This window comes from Platalea leucorodia (assembly GCF_965183815.1).
Source record: "Platalea leucorodia genome assembly, chromosome: 3".
Taxonomy (NCBI): Eukaryota; Metazoa; Chordata; class Aves; order Pelecaniformes; family Threskiornithidae; genus Platalea; species Platalea leucorodia.
In genome coordinates, this window is record NC_138825.1 from 21,224,255 (window position 1) to 21,242,692 (window position 18,438).

At 37.7% G+C, this 18,438-nt stretch overlaps 1 protein-coding gene across 1 annotated transcript in view; it reads left to right on the top strand.

The window, feature by feature from the left end:
- Positions 1 to 18,438, top strand: part of ENAH (ENAH actin regulator) — a 97,068-nt gene that overhangs the window by 52,858 nt on the left and 25,772 nt on the right. The window contains 1 exon segment of the mRNA XM_082306253.1: positions 7,346 to 7,430. Coding sequence (XP_082162379.1) covers positions 7,346 to 7,430 — 85 coding nt within the window.

The following is an 18,438-nucleotide window of genomic DNA, read 5'->3' on the forward strand; positions in this document are numbered from 1 at the left end:
GGAATTTTAAGGTAGACTACTAATGCTACAAATTCCCACCCCATACTGTTCAGGAGATGTAGTAAAACGAACCAAGATTTGTTTATGGCACTCATTTGGGAAAATTTTGAGAGACTTACTCATTAAATAATTGTCTGAGGTGGTCAAAAGTTACATCATCATCAAATGACAAGTATGTGGCATCAGTTTAAGAGGTCATTTGAAGAGCATTTCTGGCTTTAGGGCTGTGTGCAGTGTGTTCAGATATTCAGTAATTGGTCTTAATTGTCTAAAGTAAAGATGACTGCTTTCTGCGAAGGTTTTGCATTGCATTACAAAGAAAATTTTCATATCTTCATTAAGTAGGGCTCAGTGTTGCGATCCAAGTGACTCTGGAATGAGAGAGAAACCTCAGTGAAGGGAAATTAGATGGCTGAGAAAATTCTCTCTTAAGTGACATCTCTCTTCAGCCCCAGGAAAAGCCTTGCTAAGAGAATAAGAAACTAATTAAGAGATTTATATATGCATAACTTGCATTTGAGGAGTTACTTTGAGTTGGTCGTTGCAGAAGGTGAAAGCGGCAAAATAAGAACTGAAGGGTGTCATACAGCTGTATATAACCCTATTCTAATTCTTTCTAATAGAATTACATATATACATAAGGTTCGTGATGGTTTTTGTACTAATCTTTGAGAGTTATATATTGGTTCTTGAAAAAATGTTGGGATATTCTGGATATAAAGGCAAGGACGGGAATGGCTTCGGTGAAGCTGTTCTAATATTGCTGTAGATGACAATTTGTAGGAGAATGGGAAGGAGGAAAAAGAAACTTTGTTGTTGGTTGGGGTGTGGTTTTTTGTTTTGGTGTGGGTTTTTTTTGTTGTTTGTTTATTTCCAGGGTCTTTTTATTTTGTTAGTCTTATCTTGGGGGAAAAAAAAATGAGGTTAAATTTCTTTGAAATGATTAGTAACCCTAGAAGTTAAGTTGTCCGGTTATTACATAGTGAAACCTTTACGGGGAAATGATGCGTGCTTTTTTCACAGCTGTATACCGATGTGCGGTCCTTTCTTTTGCAGCGAAGATAGTTCATTAAATCCTTGCTGATAGGGGAATGCACTTACCCATATCATAGATTGAATAATTTAGTATCTTTGGGAAATGCAAACTGAAACAAAAACTAGGGTTGCCTAATTGGAATATGTGTAGAGACTATAGGAGACTGAAATGAGAAATGTGTATGCGGGGCTGGGGGGATTTCAAATGCTTCTCCTCGTGCTGTTGTGGTTCACGTCATACTAAAACTTGTTTTGAGAGAAGAGTGATTCTACTGCAATGAAGTAATTATGCTATACCTGTACTCTTGGCAAGCCTCTGGAGCAGGCTGTCAGCGCTCCCTGTCAGAATGGGAGTAACATGATGTGGTATTATTACCGGTGTTGTCAGAAGTTGGATAATATCTATATTTTTGCTAGTAAGTTTTTTCTTTTCCTTTTAAATGTGGGATTGATTAAAGAATTTTTTTATAGTTATTAGATTCTATAATAGCTAATCCTGATTAACTAATCTTGATTTGTCTGCCAAAATGTTGACCTAAAGGAAGCCTTAACTGTTCATTGGACAAAATACTTCTATTCCATTTTAATTGCACATAAGATTATTGAAAGCATCATCAGTGTTAGTTGTGGTATTTGGAAGTGAAGGGAAAGTTGCTAAGTTTTCGGTTATACTCCCTTTTAAGGGTTGCCTGTGTGGTATTTCTGATTTGTGTGATTCTTCAGGATTAGTGTTGTATCAGGTGAAAGCATTAAAGTTTGAGTGGGCAACACAAAGAATTTAATTAAAATTTGGTAGTTGGTCTTAACTAGATGGCAAACATGCATAGAAGTACATTAATTTTGTTTAACATTATTACATATATTAACATTCCCCGATGTTTATTAAAACAAAATAGTTTTGTTTTAATAAACATCGGGGAATGTTAATATGAGGGTTCATCTTGTTTTAAAAATATTACCAGTAGAAGTTGTAGCTGTATTAAATCTGCTGCCTTTTGGGAACAGGGTATTGTCAAAAATCATGAGCATAATTGTGGAAATACAGCTTTGTTAGAAAGGCTGATTTTTTGAGTATTATATGCAAAAAGTGACAGTCACCATCTATAACATTGCTATTTAAACGAATTTTGACAGAACTGGGGGAAAAAAAAAAGTAATAAATATCCTGCAGTAGGTGGTATTGATATATTTAACTTTCAATGCTTGCTTTTTTATGGTTGTGATATTGTAGTTTCATTAAGCAACTGTAGTACCCTACTGTCGAAGCTTCGCCTCTGTCTCCCCCGCCCCAAAGGGTGGTGGAGGGAAACCACAAACCTGCTTGAGGTTACTGAGCAAGCTGGTGCTGAGCTAAGCCTAGCACCCGGTTATCAGCACTCTGTTTCCAGGGCTCTGCTGGCATTGATAGGAGACTTATCTCTCCTTATATTCAAATATATTTTAATGAATGTTTTTTTTTTTTTATTCTTGGCCCCTTTTATTACCTTGATCAAGTAAAAGTGCTTGTGAAGTGAAATGGAAAGCATTTACTTTCAATATAGAAAATGCAACATAGTTACCACTCTGCTAAAATAAATCAAAGCAATGACTAAATTAACTCAGCTGAAGGTACTTACAAAGTGGTACCTGTGTATGAGGAGGTGGGTATTTGAAGGAAAGATAAGTCTTAGCTGGAAGGTGATTCAGTGAATAGAAGTACTAGAGAACAGCTTTGTCACTTGTTAATGCCCTGGTTTTTGACCCTCATATTCTTGTGTATAAATCCGTAATACAAGCCCAGGTCTAGAGGAGTGGTGCTGGTTTGCTCCTGCTGAAGGCTAGTTAGCAAGTCTCCCCAGACTTTGTTCTGTAATGTCCTAGAGCAAGACAGGCTCTGAGTGGGAGAAGAAGGAGCCAGAGACAAGTGGAAGATGTTACTTCACCATAATAACTTTTCTTATTACTTCCTAGTATAAGTCTCTGAAAAAGCCTGCTTTCCATTCATTCAGAAAACCTTTAAGCATTTAGTAAAACATGGTGTGTTTTGGGGTTTTTTTTGAAGTTCTTATATTCTACAACAGAAATACATCTTTTTGCTGTGGATCTGAACTCCTGCCTGGGGTGTGTTCTTTGCTTAGTAGGTGTACTCAAACTGTCCTTAATGAAAATCTTTTCTAAACATTATAATTAGTCAGTACACTCATCTTTATAGCATATGCCTATATAAATTAACTTGCTGTCTGCTTTCAATCCATTCTTCCTTTGACAAGTCAGTCATACTTTGATTTGAATATCAGACTGTATAATTGGAATGTTGCTTAGTTTTGGCACTAACATACTGAGAAATGAAAGAGTGGGAATTCTTAATTACTGAGTTGTTTATGTAAACTGTTTCTCTGGGGGAAAAATTGAGATCTTCACCTCAAACTAAAATTCTCATGTGTAATAGTTGACCAACTTTTTCTGAAAGGACTAGATTAAAAAAAAAAAAAAAAAAATTTGTCTTTTAATGCTGTACTCTGAACAGTACAGTGATTGCAGGAGTGGGGGTTTTTGTGTGTGTGTATTTTAGCTTTCTTGAACCCTAGGGCATGTGGGGTTCTGCAGAAGATTTCACGTCACGTGCCAGCGCTCCCCCAAAAAACACTTCACCTATCCTTACGTTATCAGCTCCTGAGCAAGCCTGTCCAGCCAAAGGAAAATACACATTGTAGCTCATTGTATAATCCGTAGTACATGTATTGTTCCAATATTGAACAGTAGATACTTGGGGTTATTTAGGGCTATTACTTCATAGAGATGTGGTGTCTTCAGTGTCAGGCAGGTGCTATGTCAACGCTGCTAGCGTAAGGCAGGTGGCATTAAAAGAAGTGGGGTGAAACTCCAAAGCAGACAATGTAATTGCAAAGACTGAAGGAACTGATGAACCAAAAGGCATCGAGGAAGGAGAAACCATGTGTTTCCATCTCCAGCTTGCTAATTATACTTCCATAGGGTTGTGCAACTGGAATTAATTCTGCTCTTGAATGGAGATACAGAGGTAAGAAGTCAATTGGAGGTGAAAATGAAGTTAAGGAGTTTGACAAACTACAACTCTGGTTGTGGTTTAAAAAGGTGATGTTGGGGATGCTTAATTTGGCTCAAGCAGACCCCGGCAGTCTGACGTCGTTCTCTGAGCTATGCCAGCATAGTTGTCTGCGCAGCTGTGTGAAGAACCAGAACCGGCCCTGATCTAGCTGGTGAAAACTGTTCTTGCAGGCTTTTTCCCCTGGGATTTTTAATGCATTGGCTTTCCAGTCCACCTCTCACTACATAGTTGCCTGCACAGTCAGAGAGGAAGAGTGAACCAAAGGTGAGAAGCAGCTGAAAAACAGAAAGCATTTAAACTGGAATGACTGTTGAACAAATTAGTATGAAATTATATCCTCTGTCTCTCAGGGTGCACTGCAGAGTGCACCATCTGTGCTTTCTTTAGAAAAAGAAAGACATTAGGTTTTCCTTAAAACTCAGAATGAATAGTCCATTCAGCCTTGTCTCTTACTTGGCTTGTACCAGTCTGTGAAGATAAAGTGATCCTGTAGAAGGATCAGAGTTTTTTTTTCCAGGCAGTATCTGTGAATATTTCTCTGGGGGGCTGACGTTTCTGAAGTATCTTGAAGTGTTCAAAAGCCTCTGAGAGAGCTTTTTATTAGCTAGCTCCTGCTTATTTATTTATTATTCCATCTGTCCCACTATCCAGACAGTTGTATTTTAGCAATGAAGTGGTGGTCTTGGCTTGCTGTCATAACTTAATTTTACGGGATAAAACACACTTTTCCACCTGGTGTGTACCTTTAACTTGCCAGTGTCCATTAGCATGGTGGTTATTAAGAGTCAGAGAACAGGCCAAATGACTTGGTAGCTGAACTTTTCTTTCTTGCAAGCCTTTGGTATACTCAGGTTGCGTTTCCCTATGGCAAAAATGTATAAGAAATACTATAACAACCATGTTAATTGTTAGCAGGTGGTTGTTTTCGGCTCTCTTGCATGTATAGCTATGAAAGAAACATATAATGTACTGGAGTAGGCTGGCCAGGTTACGCTAGCTTGGCTTGCTGATGGTTGCGTTCAGCAGAATTCACAGAGAATGTGATTTTCTGACAGATTGTGCTCTAGAACAAAGTTTGCGACTGAGAACACGTTTTCTGATAGCTAGGCTGTTTTGAATAGCCAGCGCAAGCGAAGCTGGGCGGTTGGTTTCCAGTGGTGCTAGCAAAAGAAGGAGTTGGGGGGACACTGGCAGAAAGGTTGTAGGGTGGCAGTCCAAACTCAACTACTGCAGCATGATAATACCTTGTTCAAAAAACCTGTTAAATACTCTTAAAGATTAAAGGGATGGAAGTTTGAAGTTTTCATTTCTGCTGTATTTTCAGTACAAAATAGTTCCAGTTGGTAAATGGCCGTAGTATGACCACTTCTTTTTCTCTTTGTTCTTTGTTTTTAATTTTTAAGGTCAATGTGTTTCATGCTGAGAAACAGCAGATCTGAGGGAAGGGAGTATATTGGACGTGGCCAGCGGTAGTGGTATATAGCACCCTTAAGCAGCAGCACAGCTGCTGCCGGATTGTGACTGCTTCTAAAAGTCCATGAAAGGCTGCAGCATGGTGCAGGCGGCAAACAGCTCGGCTGCTTCCCTGGCTTCTTGGGAGCTGCGATCATGGCTTAACGGGCATAAAAGTCTACCTACCACCTGTCACGCAGGGGAGATGATGGGGAGGAGGTGCAACTTCGGAAGTTCTAAAGCAGAAAAGTTTTCCAGATGAGCAATATGACAGATGTTTCTACTTACTGATAACTTAATAATTAATTATCATTGCAGTTAAATCTTTTGCATTAAAAATAATATAGATTTATATCTCTGGGTATCTCTTGGAGATACTCCAGGCAAAAATAGTACATCCAGGGCAACATCATGTACTTAGGTATGAGGACCTAACGCTTGCTGAAAAGAATAAATCAGGAAGACACAAGCCCTGTAGTACGCTTCCTGCTTTTATCTTCTAGAAGTAAGTTCTTGCATTACTTTTTAACTGTAGGGTACAGTAGCTAGTATGCACTAGTATAATTCTCGGGATTCGTGACCACAGTGCTGTTTTGAGTAAATGAACCTTTTTGTATAGCCTTTAAACAGGGCACTCGTTTGCTGAGTCTGAGGCAGATCGCCTGTCCTTGATGTCTCAATATATCACACATGGTCTCTTCATGTTTTTGGATGACCTTCATAAGTTCAGATGGCAAACAACTTTTACATTTTGATATTTGAGATGGGGGAGATCTTATTACAACTCCATCACTCTAACTAGTTTGGTGGAATATCAGCAAGAAATTACTGTTTTGCTTCGGGACCTTGTCAGAACTGGATACGTTTTTATTGTTGTTAATTCTGCTTGCTTATAAATTCCATAATCTTAAGTGTAGCTATGGTCTAAATAATTTCCTGGTTTACTGCCCAATTTTACAGTAACAATGCATTCATGATCTACGGTATTCCATTCTACACTTCTTCATCCTTCACTTCTGTTAATTCTTTTTAAATAACTTTTGTGCTTTAAATACATTTGTGAGGAATGTGGAAAAGCCTCTTTGTTTTTAGAAGACAGATTGAGCATATATAATAACTGAAAGACGTATGACTCAGAATTGCCCATTAGTAAAAGTCGAAGACGAATTTGCATGTCCTTCTCTTTTGCATTTCTTATGCTTAGCAGAATGCACAGTTTGTTCCTTTAGACACAATACTTACCTATCCACAAAGGAAGGTCTTTGATCAAAGTTGACGAGCTAAAATCTGAGTAAATTTTGGTGTGACCTGTAGAAACATACTTTATCTTCCTTCTCTTGATATGGTGATAAGCTTCTGATGTTTTTTTTTTTCTCCTATTCTTCCCCCCCCCCCCCCCCCCCCCCATTTCCAGTGTTCTATTTAGGTGAGTGTTTTAATTTTTTTGAGCCTTTTTGGTTCTCACAAGAGTATTTGTTCATTGTTTTAAGAAAATCTCAGACTTGGAGTGCTTTTCAAAGCTTTTGTCAAGTTCCATCATATACAAACTTTATTTTGCAATTCCGTGAAACCTTTTCATCCATGTGAAATAAATCCATTCTGCAAATATGTAAGGTAGCATTTGTTGCAATTTTTATTTGCTGTATTACATTGTTGAGCTTGTTTGGCTTAAAAAGCAGAAGTAAACAGTTCCTATAATGTCATGTGATGGCTGGCCTTTTTCCTTGAGTTTGTGCTTTTTTGCAGAGTAAAAGTTCAAATCATTAATTTCTGGTCTGTCTTTGCTTTTAGGTCCTACATTGCCTCGACAGAATTCACAGCTTCCCTCTCAAGTACAAAATGGTCCATCACAAGAGGAATTGGAAATCCAGAGAAGGTACAGTATTATAAGTGAACAGCTGTTCAATTAAAGAATATAGTAACTCCTCACTAATGATGAGAAATTAAATATCAAGGACTTGTAATTACTCTCTTGCATTAGGGCAGCATTTGTATGTTTGCAGTTTTCAGTAGTGCAGCTTTCCTGTGCAAAAACTTTGTAGCTAGATCCCTTGTTCGTGATCTCCACCCGTTCAAACAATGCAATTTTTATTGGCATGTCACGAAAGAGCTGAAGATCACATGGGAAGCTTTGGAAGATTTCACTGCTGTCTGTCATTTTCAACCAGACTAATTAATTTTCCAGAGACTGTTGTGTCTTCAGTTTTTGACACACACTTATAAAGAAGAAAGCAGCAAGCAAGGAAGGACGTTTTAACCTTTAGAAGTAGAGAATTAAATCATCATGGAGAATGACAATTTTTCTTCCTGAGTGTGGATGCGCTAGATCAAAATATTGTATTGGAAAGCTTGTTTTCCTTTATACTATATTAGGTCTTTAGCAAAGAAACCTTCATTTTCTGCTTTCAGCGTATAAATTTATGGAACCTTTAGCAGTTTAATTTTCAGCTGTAGCAATAGTGGTTATATCTGTGCTGCCCCTGTTCCCCTGACCAGTCGGCACTCCTCCAAGCTAAAGCTGTTCCCTTCAACGAGAAGCCACTGTACCCTGTCCCATGCCCTGTGGGATATTTTTCAGACCTGTAGCGTTTTAGCATGCGTGGTTTTTTCAGTTCCTTTTAATAATTCCTACGTATCGATCATGTGCCCAAGTTCTGGGAACAAACTTTCTAGTTGCCATGTTCCTGCTTTTGTTGTGTGGCAACATGGGTTGGTGCTGGGATATGGGTATATGAAATGGCAAAGTCTTCTAGGATAGTGCTGTCAGACTGGGTTAAGTGAAAACAGCAAGACCTTGGGATGTCTCAAGCATACGGCCTGTGGTGCAATCCTGGATTATTTTACCATCAAAATACTCCCAGGAGATTAGCTGTTCCCTTCCAGAAGGGATGCTGGGAGCGATTTAGGTCACATGCAGTACAGATGCAGGGAACAGGGTCCTTGAATAAATAGGAAGTGGTCCAGATTGATGGTGTAAATGCACTTAATAGCTTTCAGTGGTAACTGGAAAAATATTTTAACATGTTGGGTCTAATTGGTGTTGGAAGTTTTTTCTATTTTGATATTTTGCATTTCATTTGTTTATGCAAAAGTGAGCAGAACCAGATCGCTAATTTGGGAATAATTCATATTACAGATTCGATAAACCAGCTATACGTGTTGAACACAAGTTTTGACATCAAAATTGGTCATACTTGTCCATCTCTTTTCTGCAGTATGCTCTTAAATCTGAGCAGGGATCGCTTTATCTGAAAGTTTCCTTCTTTAAAAACAAATAGCAAGAAGCTCATTACAAATCTGTCTGTTTGATGTGTTTACGTGCAAGTCTGCTGTCATGATAAAGGTCTTTTATGTCACTTCTTTTGACAGACTTTTAAAAAGCTCTTTTCTTTTGATATTTTTTTCCTGTTCTACAGTAATGGCTTTTAATATTTTTATTTCCCGTCTGTTCTTTTAGAAGGCTGTATTAATTGAAATTTATAATGCTGAAGTACTTTTCAGAGAAGCATTGTAGGTAGACGTCTCTTCAGAAAAAAGTGCTGCCCCACGTTAAGAGCTGTGCAAGTCTCCCTGGAAAATTTTTGTGTGTAAAGGACATATTATCAGGTGGCATTCTTATGGCTTCACTTTCTCATTTGACCAGTGTGCTCTACTTGTTTTCATCTAATGTCCCCTTTGAAGTTTGGTCCTGGTTTTGATTTGTTTTTCCCCTAAAAAAGGACAGAGAATTGGAATGAGTGTTTACTCATGTTGCTAGCCAGATTGTCTGTGGAAAGACTATTGCTGTTGTGTCATTAAGCCTAAGAACAACATGTAATTTTGTTAAAACATTTCACAAATGCTTCTCCGGTCTCTTTACTACTGTAACTGTACGGTTATAATACAGTTCAATTAACTGTAAGCTAGAACTTCTCTTCTGTAGTAATTGTCTTTCAGCTTTCAGATTGTAATAACAATAGTCTTACTACCATAATGTAGAGAGTAGTAAATAGTTGGGAGAAAAAGGTTTAGATATATATTACTTCTAACATATCTACAAGTGACATTTCCAGTCTCAGTAAAGGGTAAAGGCAGTGTGGGCAGAACTGAATTCTGTGGGGAGCAGTAAGACAACGGGGAATGCATGAGAAGGGAATAAATGTTACTGTGTAGGAAGGAGCACGGGATTTGTGATGGATCAGTAGAAAGGCAGGCTTTGCTAAGTCTATTGCTCGTGAAATGTGTGTCTGTGGGGTGGGGGTTTTGTTTAAGCTGTGGCTTGATAATGCTTGTAAGTGCTGGTCTCTTATCCCTCCCCTTAAGTGTACCTGGATTCAGTAGTGTTTGACCACCCCCCATGTTAAAGAAGTTTGGGAAAATATTTTTTAAAATATTTTAAAAATTTTAAAAATAAAAATTAAACTATTTAAAAAAATTTTAAAATATTTTAAAATTTTTTTAAAAATATTTTAAAAATTTTAAAATAAGCCTGAGGAAAAAAAAAAGAAATCTGCTTACATAAAAATTAAAGTTGAAAAAGGCACCCTGTGGAGGTCATCTAGTCCAACCCTCTGCTCAAAGCAGTACTAATTTCAAAGTTAAATTATGTGGCTTGTAGCTTCAGGGTTTTCCTAGGCACAAATAGAAACATTTTCTCAGAAATGTTTTGCCAAAGGAGTGACCGGTGAAGAATGGCATATTAAAGGGAGCTCTTCAACTGATCTGATGTTTTCCTTCGCTTTTATAACTGGTGTTCAAGAATCTTGAGGAAATTGGGAATTGAAGAATTAAATTAGATCATTGCCAACAAAAGTGTATTATTTTGGTTCAAAGCTTTTTCTGTATTTTAGAAAGGATTTAGATGCCTTACATTTTGAGTATAAGTCCTATTTTTTTTGTTTATTTTGCTGCTGAGCTTGTTACTTGAATATTTGCATTGTTTACTGTGCAGTGATGACAATCTGCAAAGCCACTCGGACCAGATGTGCGATCTAAAACACTGAGGTTTTTATGAGGCCGAGATTACACATAAGGTGATCAATGAAATAATTTTGTCTGGTGAACTGATGACTTTGTTACTTTCTTTTGAGAAACCTTAACACACGGTGTATGCTTTCCCTGTCAGGGAGTACTTGAAGATAACTGTAATTTTCCTTAACTTGCACTCATTTAAGTACAGTAATAACAAGCTTTAAAACACTTCAGCTTCCATTTCCAATCCTCAAAAATGAAGGGATTTTTTGTTATGGGTTATCTTTCATTTTGTCAGAGTGGTAGTCAGGCAGTGTTTATAAATTCCACTGATTTTTGATAATGAGCCAACTTCAGTTGACATACATATTTGTTAATAACTTCAGAGTTACCTAATGTCAAATACCATTTTAAAATATAAGATTAGTTCATGGCATGCCTCTGTGTGCTACTCGTGCATGTAAATTTACCTTCTCTTCCAACCATGATAAATATATTGTCAGGAATATGAGTCACAGAGTTGGTATCTAATATGACACTTGGGAATTTAATGAGTTAATGTTTATAAATAACTTCAAACTCATCACTGCTTCATAAATAAAGAGACCAAGAACACCAGAAACAGAGAAAGCATATAGATTGTAAGGAATAATGAAGGTATACAAGCCGCCTGGCGTCCTTCAGGGACGTAATGGACCAAAACTTGACCGACTTCTGTCGTAAGTACTCAAAAAACGTTAGAAGTTTGTGTAAACATAACCGTGGAATATTAGGGGATTTTGTAATTGTTAAATACTTCAAGTTCACGTACAGTTTTAGTGTGTACGATGGATTGGGATGATGCTGTTAAAGAAAACTTGGTGTGTGACTGTGCTAGAAAGTAATATTGATATGGTGTAGTTTTCATAACATCTTTTGGGAGGCTGCTTAGTTTTAGATAGTACAAGATCAGAGGCTGACAAGGGTGGCAGTTTCTTATTTACTGATAGACTTAAAGAATGCTTTTTATTTTACAGATGAAAAGTATTTTTTCTGAGATTTTGCTAATGTTAATTTTTAATTACGGTTAAAGAATTTGGTTTTTTTCCCCTGTAAATTAGTAATTATTACATATATAATTCCTGAGCTGTTTCGAAAATGTGTGGAAATACTGAAAGGAAACTGCATCCCACAATTCAGTAGCACTGTAGCTATAATAATTTAAAGGAAGGAAAGTTTACCCGTCACTCCCTGTCCCTGGTAGCCTGGCTTCTACCAATTTCCCACAGCCCATGACCCTTCCCTAGTTAGTGGCCAGATGTACTGCTTCCAGTTTTCCTTTGCTTTTGAAATTGTGCCATTTATCCGACAGCTTATTTTGAGGAAGCAGGATTTCTTTAAAGGTATATGGATTGATTAGGTTATAACTAAGCAAACAGTTCCGATCTGAGATAGGCATATGAATATAATATAGTAGTTGGCTTTTTGGTTTAGGATATGAGTGGTTGGTAGAATACTGTCATATGATTGTATTGTGTGCTGTGCGTGTTCCAAAACCTGCATGACGTTTGCATCCCAGAGACACGGTTTACATGAAATCAAAGGGGTTTTTTTTAATGCCTAAGCTAAGGGTTTCCAGCAGGTCAAAGTTACATCGGTGTAAACTTTTTTCAAGTTGAGCTTGCTGAGGTAGTTTCATGGGACAGCCTGCAGCCATATGGATCTTTCCAGCCTCTGCATTGCATAGTAGGACAGGAGACAAAAGGAGACAGAAGCAAAAAGACCCATCAGTCAGGGTTGTTTATCTCACCCTAAAGACTTCCCACCCCCCCCCACCCCCCCGCCCCCCTTGCCCTCAAAGTTTCTGGAAAACAGAGTTCTGGTATAGTAAAGACCTTTTTTTAAGTGCCTCATTTTCTTTCCATTCACAGTTTCTTCCCATTCACAGTAAAGTTCTCCTTACTTCTGTCAAGTCTAGCTTTCAGAGACTTAATAACTGGCTTTATGGAGAGGTAATGGGTGCCGTCTGTTTTCAGTACTGAATAGCTATAGATGTTGGGTAACATTGATGTGTTTAGCAGACTGAGAAGAGCACTCTTCCATTAAGGAGTCTTTTGACTGTATTGGCAAAACTGCTGCCTTAATTGCTGCAATTGAATATGGATGTTGCTTGAAGGATGATTCTGACAAGTATCTTAGTTAACACTTTTTAAAATGTCTCTCTGAAATCTTACCCTTTCTGCAAAATTTTCAGTTCTGTGGGTTTTTTTTCTGTTTAATGCAAAACATGAAACTGGGATTAGAAACTGTTCTCCATTTTTCCAGATTCTTGGTTATTGTGGTTCCCTTTTATGAAATTGGTTCTATCCTGACCATGGTCACTAGAATACCACTGAGGGATCTGCTAATGGAAGTAGATTTTTTCCACTATTGAGAATCTTATTTTTTTCTAAGATTTGATGTGCACAGATGACTTCCTGCAATCTGGCTTCTGCCAGATATGTAAACTAACAGAATACTTGAACTTAATAAGTTGAAAAGATCAAGGTGAGGAAAACTAGGCTTGATGAGGTTTGATCAAAGAGCACTAATAGATCCCTTTCTCTATCAGAAATACTGTATCTAATAACCTATAGGTTTATAGTTGCCTCTTTGTGTCTTTGTCATGGTGGTTGGTTACCAGTTTTTGCTTGACTGATAACACTTAGTTCTTTCTCTTATTTTTTATTTCTAACTAATGTGGTTTGAGCTTACAACATAAAAACTGCTTGTTAGACCTTAAATCCCTTTTGATCAAGGAAATCAAAGCCTGTTAGTTTGACCTTGCTAATGTGAAAAGCTTTAGAACTACTTTTGAAGAAAAGAATAATTAACCAGATAAACCATAGCACAATGAACTGTACCCAGATAATATTTTCTTTTGCAAAAGAAGAAAGGCTGTTCCTGGGCTTCAGTAAAGCATTTGACAAATACCAAGAGGGAAGTTCCTAGTTAAGGTGGAAGAGAGGAGGATTGCTGTGGAAGCGTGAGGAGCACGAGAACAGGCAGTTCTTCCTGCATCGTTGAGATTGGGAACGATCAAATTTTTTTATTTGGTGTTTTGCTGAACAAAATAAGTCCTTGCTGCTGATGCGAGTTGAGATATTTAAGTGCAAAGAAGAACAGGAGGAGTTGGATGATGTTGCAGATTTTGATGATCAAAATGGAATGAGAAATAATACATAGCTGGTGTCCTGGGTTTAGACATTTTTCCTGGGGGGGAAACACAACCTGTAGACCAAATACTAGTGTTTAGGATGTCTTAATATTAGTGTACAGGGAAAATAAAATCGAGAGTGGAAGTGTTAGGTGCAATGGCAATCAATCAGGGGAATACTGCTTGAACATTGGAAATAGGTATAATGACCTCTAGATTTGCATAGTGTTTCAAAATCATGATACCCGTAATCAATTAAATGCCTTTTATAATTTTGCATTAAATTAAGTGTAAAGTGTTCTTTGATACAAACTTTGAAAAAGACATAATTGAAACAGTCTCACCTTTCACTACTGTTTGAAGAACCAGAGGTCCACCGCTGTTGAAACTGGAAGTAACTGTCAGTTCCAGAGCATGTACAGTAACTCACCTCACAAACCTCTTGCCTTTGAACAGTCAAACTTGGCAGGTCTTCGAAGTGTCTGTTGCTTGCTCATTTTATCAAGTTGACTAGCTCTTGTCTGGGTTTCTCTGAAACGATGTGCAGTATGCTCAGGTAGAAGCTGTCTGGACTGTCTAGCACTTGGGGAAAAAAAATAAAGCCAACTTGCTAAAAGTTTTAGTGAGAGCATACAGCAGGAGTTCAGTTTAGATGACGCAAAGTGAAGTTCATGCAACTGAGAGAGCTTGAAGGCAAAGAGGTTAAATACTGATCACTTCTGCTGGGGTTATGCTATTGGTGCATCAAGTGTCCTTTTTATTCATGCAGACTCTCGGTCTCAGTGCAGGCTGCCCATGTTTGATGGAAGTTTGCAATCTGTATTGACATGATTTAGACTACACTTTCTTTTTGTAAATGAGTTATGAAATTTGGGGGATGGTGTGTGTTCATTCCCTGGTACGTAAGCATTAATGTGTAGGTCTTGAGATATGTATTCGGTAGGTTTATGTGACCGTACAGGACAGTGAGCTCTGCAGTAAATGCTAAATTTTGGAATGATGAATAAATATTTAATATTAGAGGTGGAAGAGCAAGTTTAGTGTTGATATTCAGTTTTCATTATTCGAATAAGTTCCTGCAAATTTGAAGCGCCATAGTAGACACACCTTTTCCTTTTCTGACCTTGTGCAGAAGAAAATTAGAGGATTAAGCTATTAAAACTCAAACTAGCAGCTAAGTTCAAAATAATCGACATGGTAAAGCACTCACTTTTAAATTTTTTTCTATAAACAGTTGTAACAGTGATAAAGTAGGTTGACTGTATCTAGTTAAATTGATGTCGATAGAGCACATGCCATTACTTGCAGTCACAAAGTAGCTGCTCTTCTGTAGAGGACAACATGCCTCAGATGGAGCTGAGGTCACTCCGCATCTGGTACTGGCGCCTCTAGCTCAGCTACGCGTCGTGTAGCCTGTTTGCAGCCGGCTGCTCTATTTGTTGCAGTGACTCAGTGGTGGGAGGAGGAGAGCCATCATGTGAGATGTATTCTAGTAGGTAGCGACTGTTGGATTAGATAATGGTATCTATGCCCACATGCTGGGGCTTTCAGCATTTTAGAATAAAACTCCAAACATTACTGTCTTGTTTACTGCTCCATAGATTGAGGCAGGGTTAGAGGAGCTGGTGCAAGAGCTCAGAGCAGCCCTGAAAGCCTAGGCATATGGAGGCTCCAGAACTGGAATACTACAGTCTTTTTCTCTTATGCTAGTCATTGCAATGCAAGTTTTTAAATTGGTAAATGTATTTTAACAGTTAAACATCTTTTAATATTTATTTAATTGCTAAACGTGAGCTTAATGTCTAGATCAACAACACAGTTTGAACAACTCCATCGGTTTGGACTGTTGAATCTGGGTTTAATTATGGTTGATATTATACACTTACCTTTAGAACTTCGACATAGTAGTGTTATTCCTAGATTTCTTGTTTATGTTGGGTTATGAAATTTACATTTTTTTTAAAAACTAGTGAAGCACAGAATGAAAGATGCATACGTGGTTGAATACTTTTGTTATAATCACATTTGTTTTCTTACACAGAATGACTTAATGGTAACTTTCAGAATAGATGAAGTGCAGAATACATTACGGCAATGTTTTAAGCTAGCAATGGTCAGCCTTCATGCTGCCTTTTGGGTGTCATCCTTGTGTCTGTCTTCTGCTACGCCACGTTTGTTTGTTTTAGAATAGCTAACAGCACAAGCAAGAAACTGTTCTTCAAAAAAAGCAAAAAAAACCCAATGTGGGACATAAACCTGAAAATCTCCCCTCAAGACTCTGTTTTATGATATTTTTTTTTTTTGATTTGTTGTTATTTTTTTAGTGGCTCAAGCGATGGTTTTTGATATCCTTTTTCAATACACTCATCTTATTAGTGATTTTTTTTCCCCATCCTTGTTGTCGTTGTATCTTTAAGCAGACAAAACGGGGATAGTATTCCTATTGATCTTTGAGTGATTTGATGCCCTGCTTTGACACCAAGTTATTCAGTCAAGAAAGAATGGAATATGAAATTGATGTGTTCATAACTGATGACTAACAGCTGTCAAATACTATGTATTATCTGCCTGCAGCTGACCTCTTCACTCAATGCAGCAATTACTTCAGTCAGGTCTGTTCCTCAAGATATTTTGTTTTCTGCAGGCTTTGTCTTGGATCTTTGTTTTCTACAGTGAGTTTTAAGATCAAATACTTCAAACCAGTTTCTGTTCATCTTGGAATGTCTATCAGCTCAGTGCCTGTTGAATTTGGATGTGATACAAAGATGCTTCTGTCTGTACTGTTCATGGAAATACCTCTGTTTTTAATGTATCTGGCTTCGTGACAAGAAGCCTTTCGGGTTTGTGGCTGAATTCTGTTATTCAGGTTGATATATGGTCTTCTTGGTGCGGTTTCCTATCATCTTTTTAGGAAAAAATTTAATGGCTTGATCTCCCATCCAAGAGCAAAGCAAGCCAGTGTTTGAATCCTGAAGATTTATGTGAGCGTACAGAAAAACTTCCACCTGAGGAAACAAGGTGACCTGCCAGAGCAGACAGCTATTTGCTTTCACAAACTGTTTCAGCGATGGATTTGTTACATGTAGGGTTTTTTTTCCTCTTGGTGCCCTTGTGACAACAGCTCTGGTTTTTGACACAATGAGAGTCGCTTAATGCTGAGGCATACTTTCTCTGGTGGAAGGCCAGTCTTTTCACAAACTGAGACACTTGAAATAACTCTTCTGCAGATGACCAAGATATGGGCCTAAACGTGAAAGGTGTTCCAGAAAAAGACAGGTTCTCTCTGGCTATTAAGTCTGCTCTGAGACAGAATATGGTTTTACCAGTAAACATTGAAATTTCTTAATCAAGTCGAGATCTTTGTCTTCCCTTCAACCCATATGGTAATGGTCATATTTTAAGAAAATTGATTGAGGCCTCAATTCTTTTGAATGACTATACTGAAGTCCTTAGCAAAGGGACCAGAGGATTGCTGTCAGTTATTCACCTCCAGGAGCAGGAGCTAAAACAATCTTTTATTCACCTCCCCTCAAAATACAGGTCTAAAGGTATTGTATAATATTATTTTGGGATGGCTTCCTACTTGCTACATGTGATGATCTGTTGAATATAGTGATGTTACTTGCTAATGAAAGGCATGATAGAAAGTGATCTTGGTGTACATGAGGTATTGGCTCATTTCATATAACATCAAGAGCTGAGATAGTAGCACTTCTTAATTGTTTCTCCCCTCTATGCTCTGTTTCAGAACAAACTAGGAAGGCTTTGTGTGTACCTGGGTAAACTAACAGCAATTCTGTTTCGCAGTTGTCATGTAGGAGAGATTCTAAACACCATCACCAAATGTGGTTTTTTTTCAGCAGGGATGCAACAATGTGTACTTAACTCTGCTCATTGCATTTTTCTCCTTGTGTTATTTCAAGAATGTAGTCATGCTCCTGATTCTTGGCTGCCCAAAGAACTGGAGGATTAATGCTGATAGAGTTCAAAGTCACAAGTTGGTATTGTAAATATGATTCTTTCTTCATCCTCTGACTAAACATCCTCATACCTCTTTAATTGGACAAAAGTATAAGGGCAAGAAAAAGAGGGGAAATAACTTTAAAACCTGTTGCAATATTAAAGTAAGTTAATTTAAATATAACAACAACAAAAAACAACCAATACCTACACCACCACCACCACCACCCTCCCCCCAGTGAAGTTTCCTAGGATGCTTTTGGCATGGAACTAATTAAAATCCAAAAAGAAAGTTTCATGAGTAGAATGCGTGATAAAGCTAGGAGCTATTCTGAAATTCTGAAGTTGAATCTAAAACCACGTGTAACAGTACCTACATTGCGTATGACTGACCTGCTGTTCAGTTTTGTAGCACTGTCTCAACTATTCAATGTAAATTAGCTCTTAGATTCTAGTAATTCACACCTTTAAAATAATTAGAATCACTTTGCCTTAGCATACTTAGCATTTCACTATAAGATAGCTTGCTGGGGCATTTTTAGTACCTCTTTAGCTTTTTCAGAAGTTGCCCTGGTAGCTAGATACTGTGCTTTCTAAGGCTGAGGATTTTCATGGATTGCTTTCACAATGTTCTAGAACGTTCTCATGCTTTAGAGCTACCAAAATCTTGACATTGCAGAAATGCTTTAATTGATGTGTAGTGACTCTTCTTATTCTCCTAATGCTTTTGCATAATATAATTTTGACCTCTGACAAAATTTTAAAATAAAATTACATTATCTAATGCTAACTAAACAAA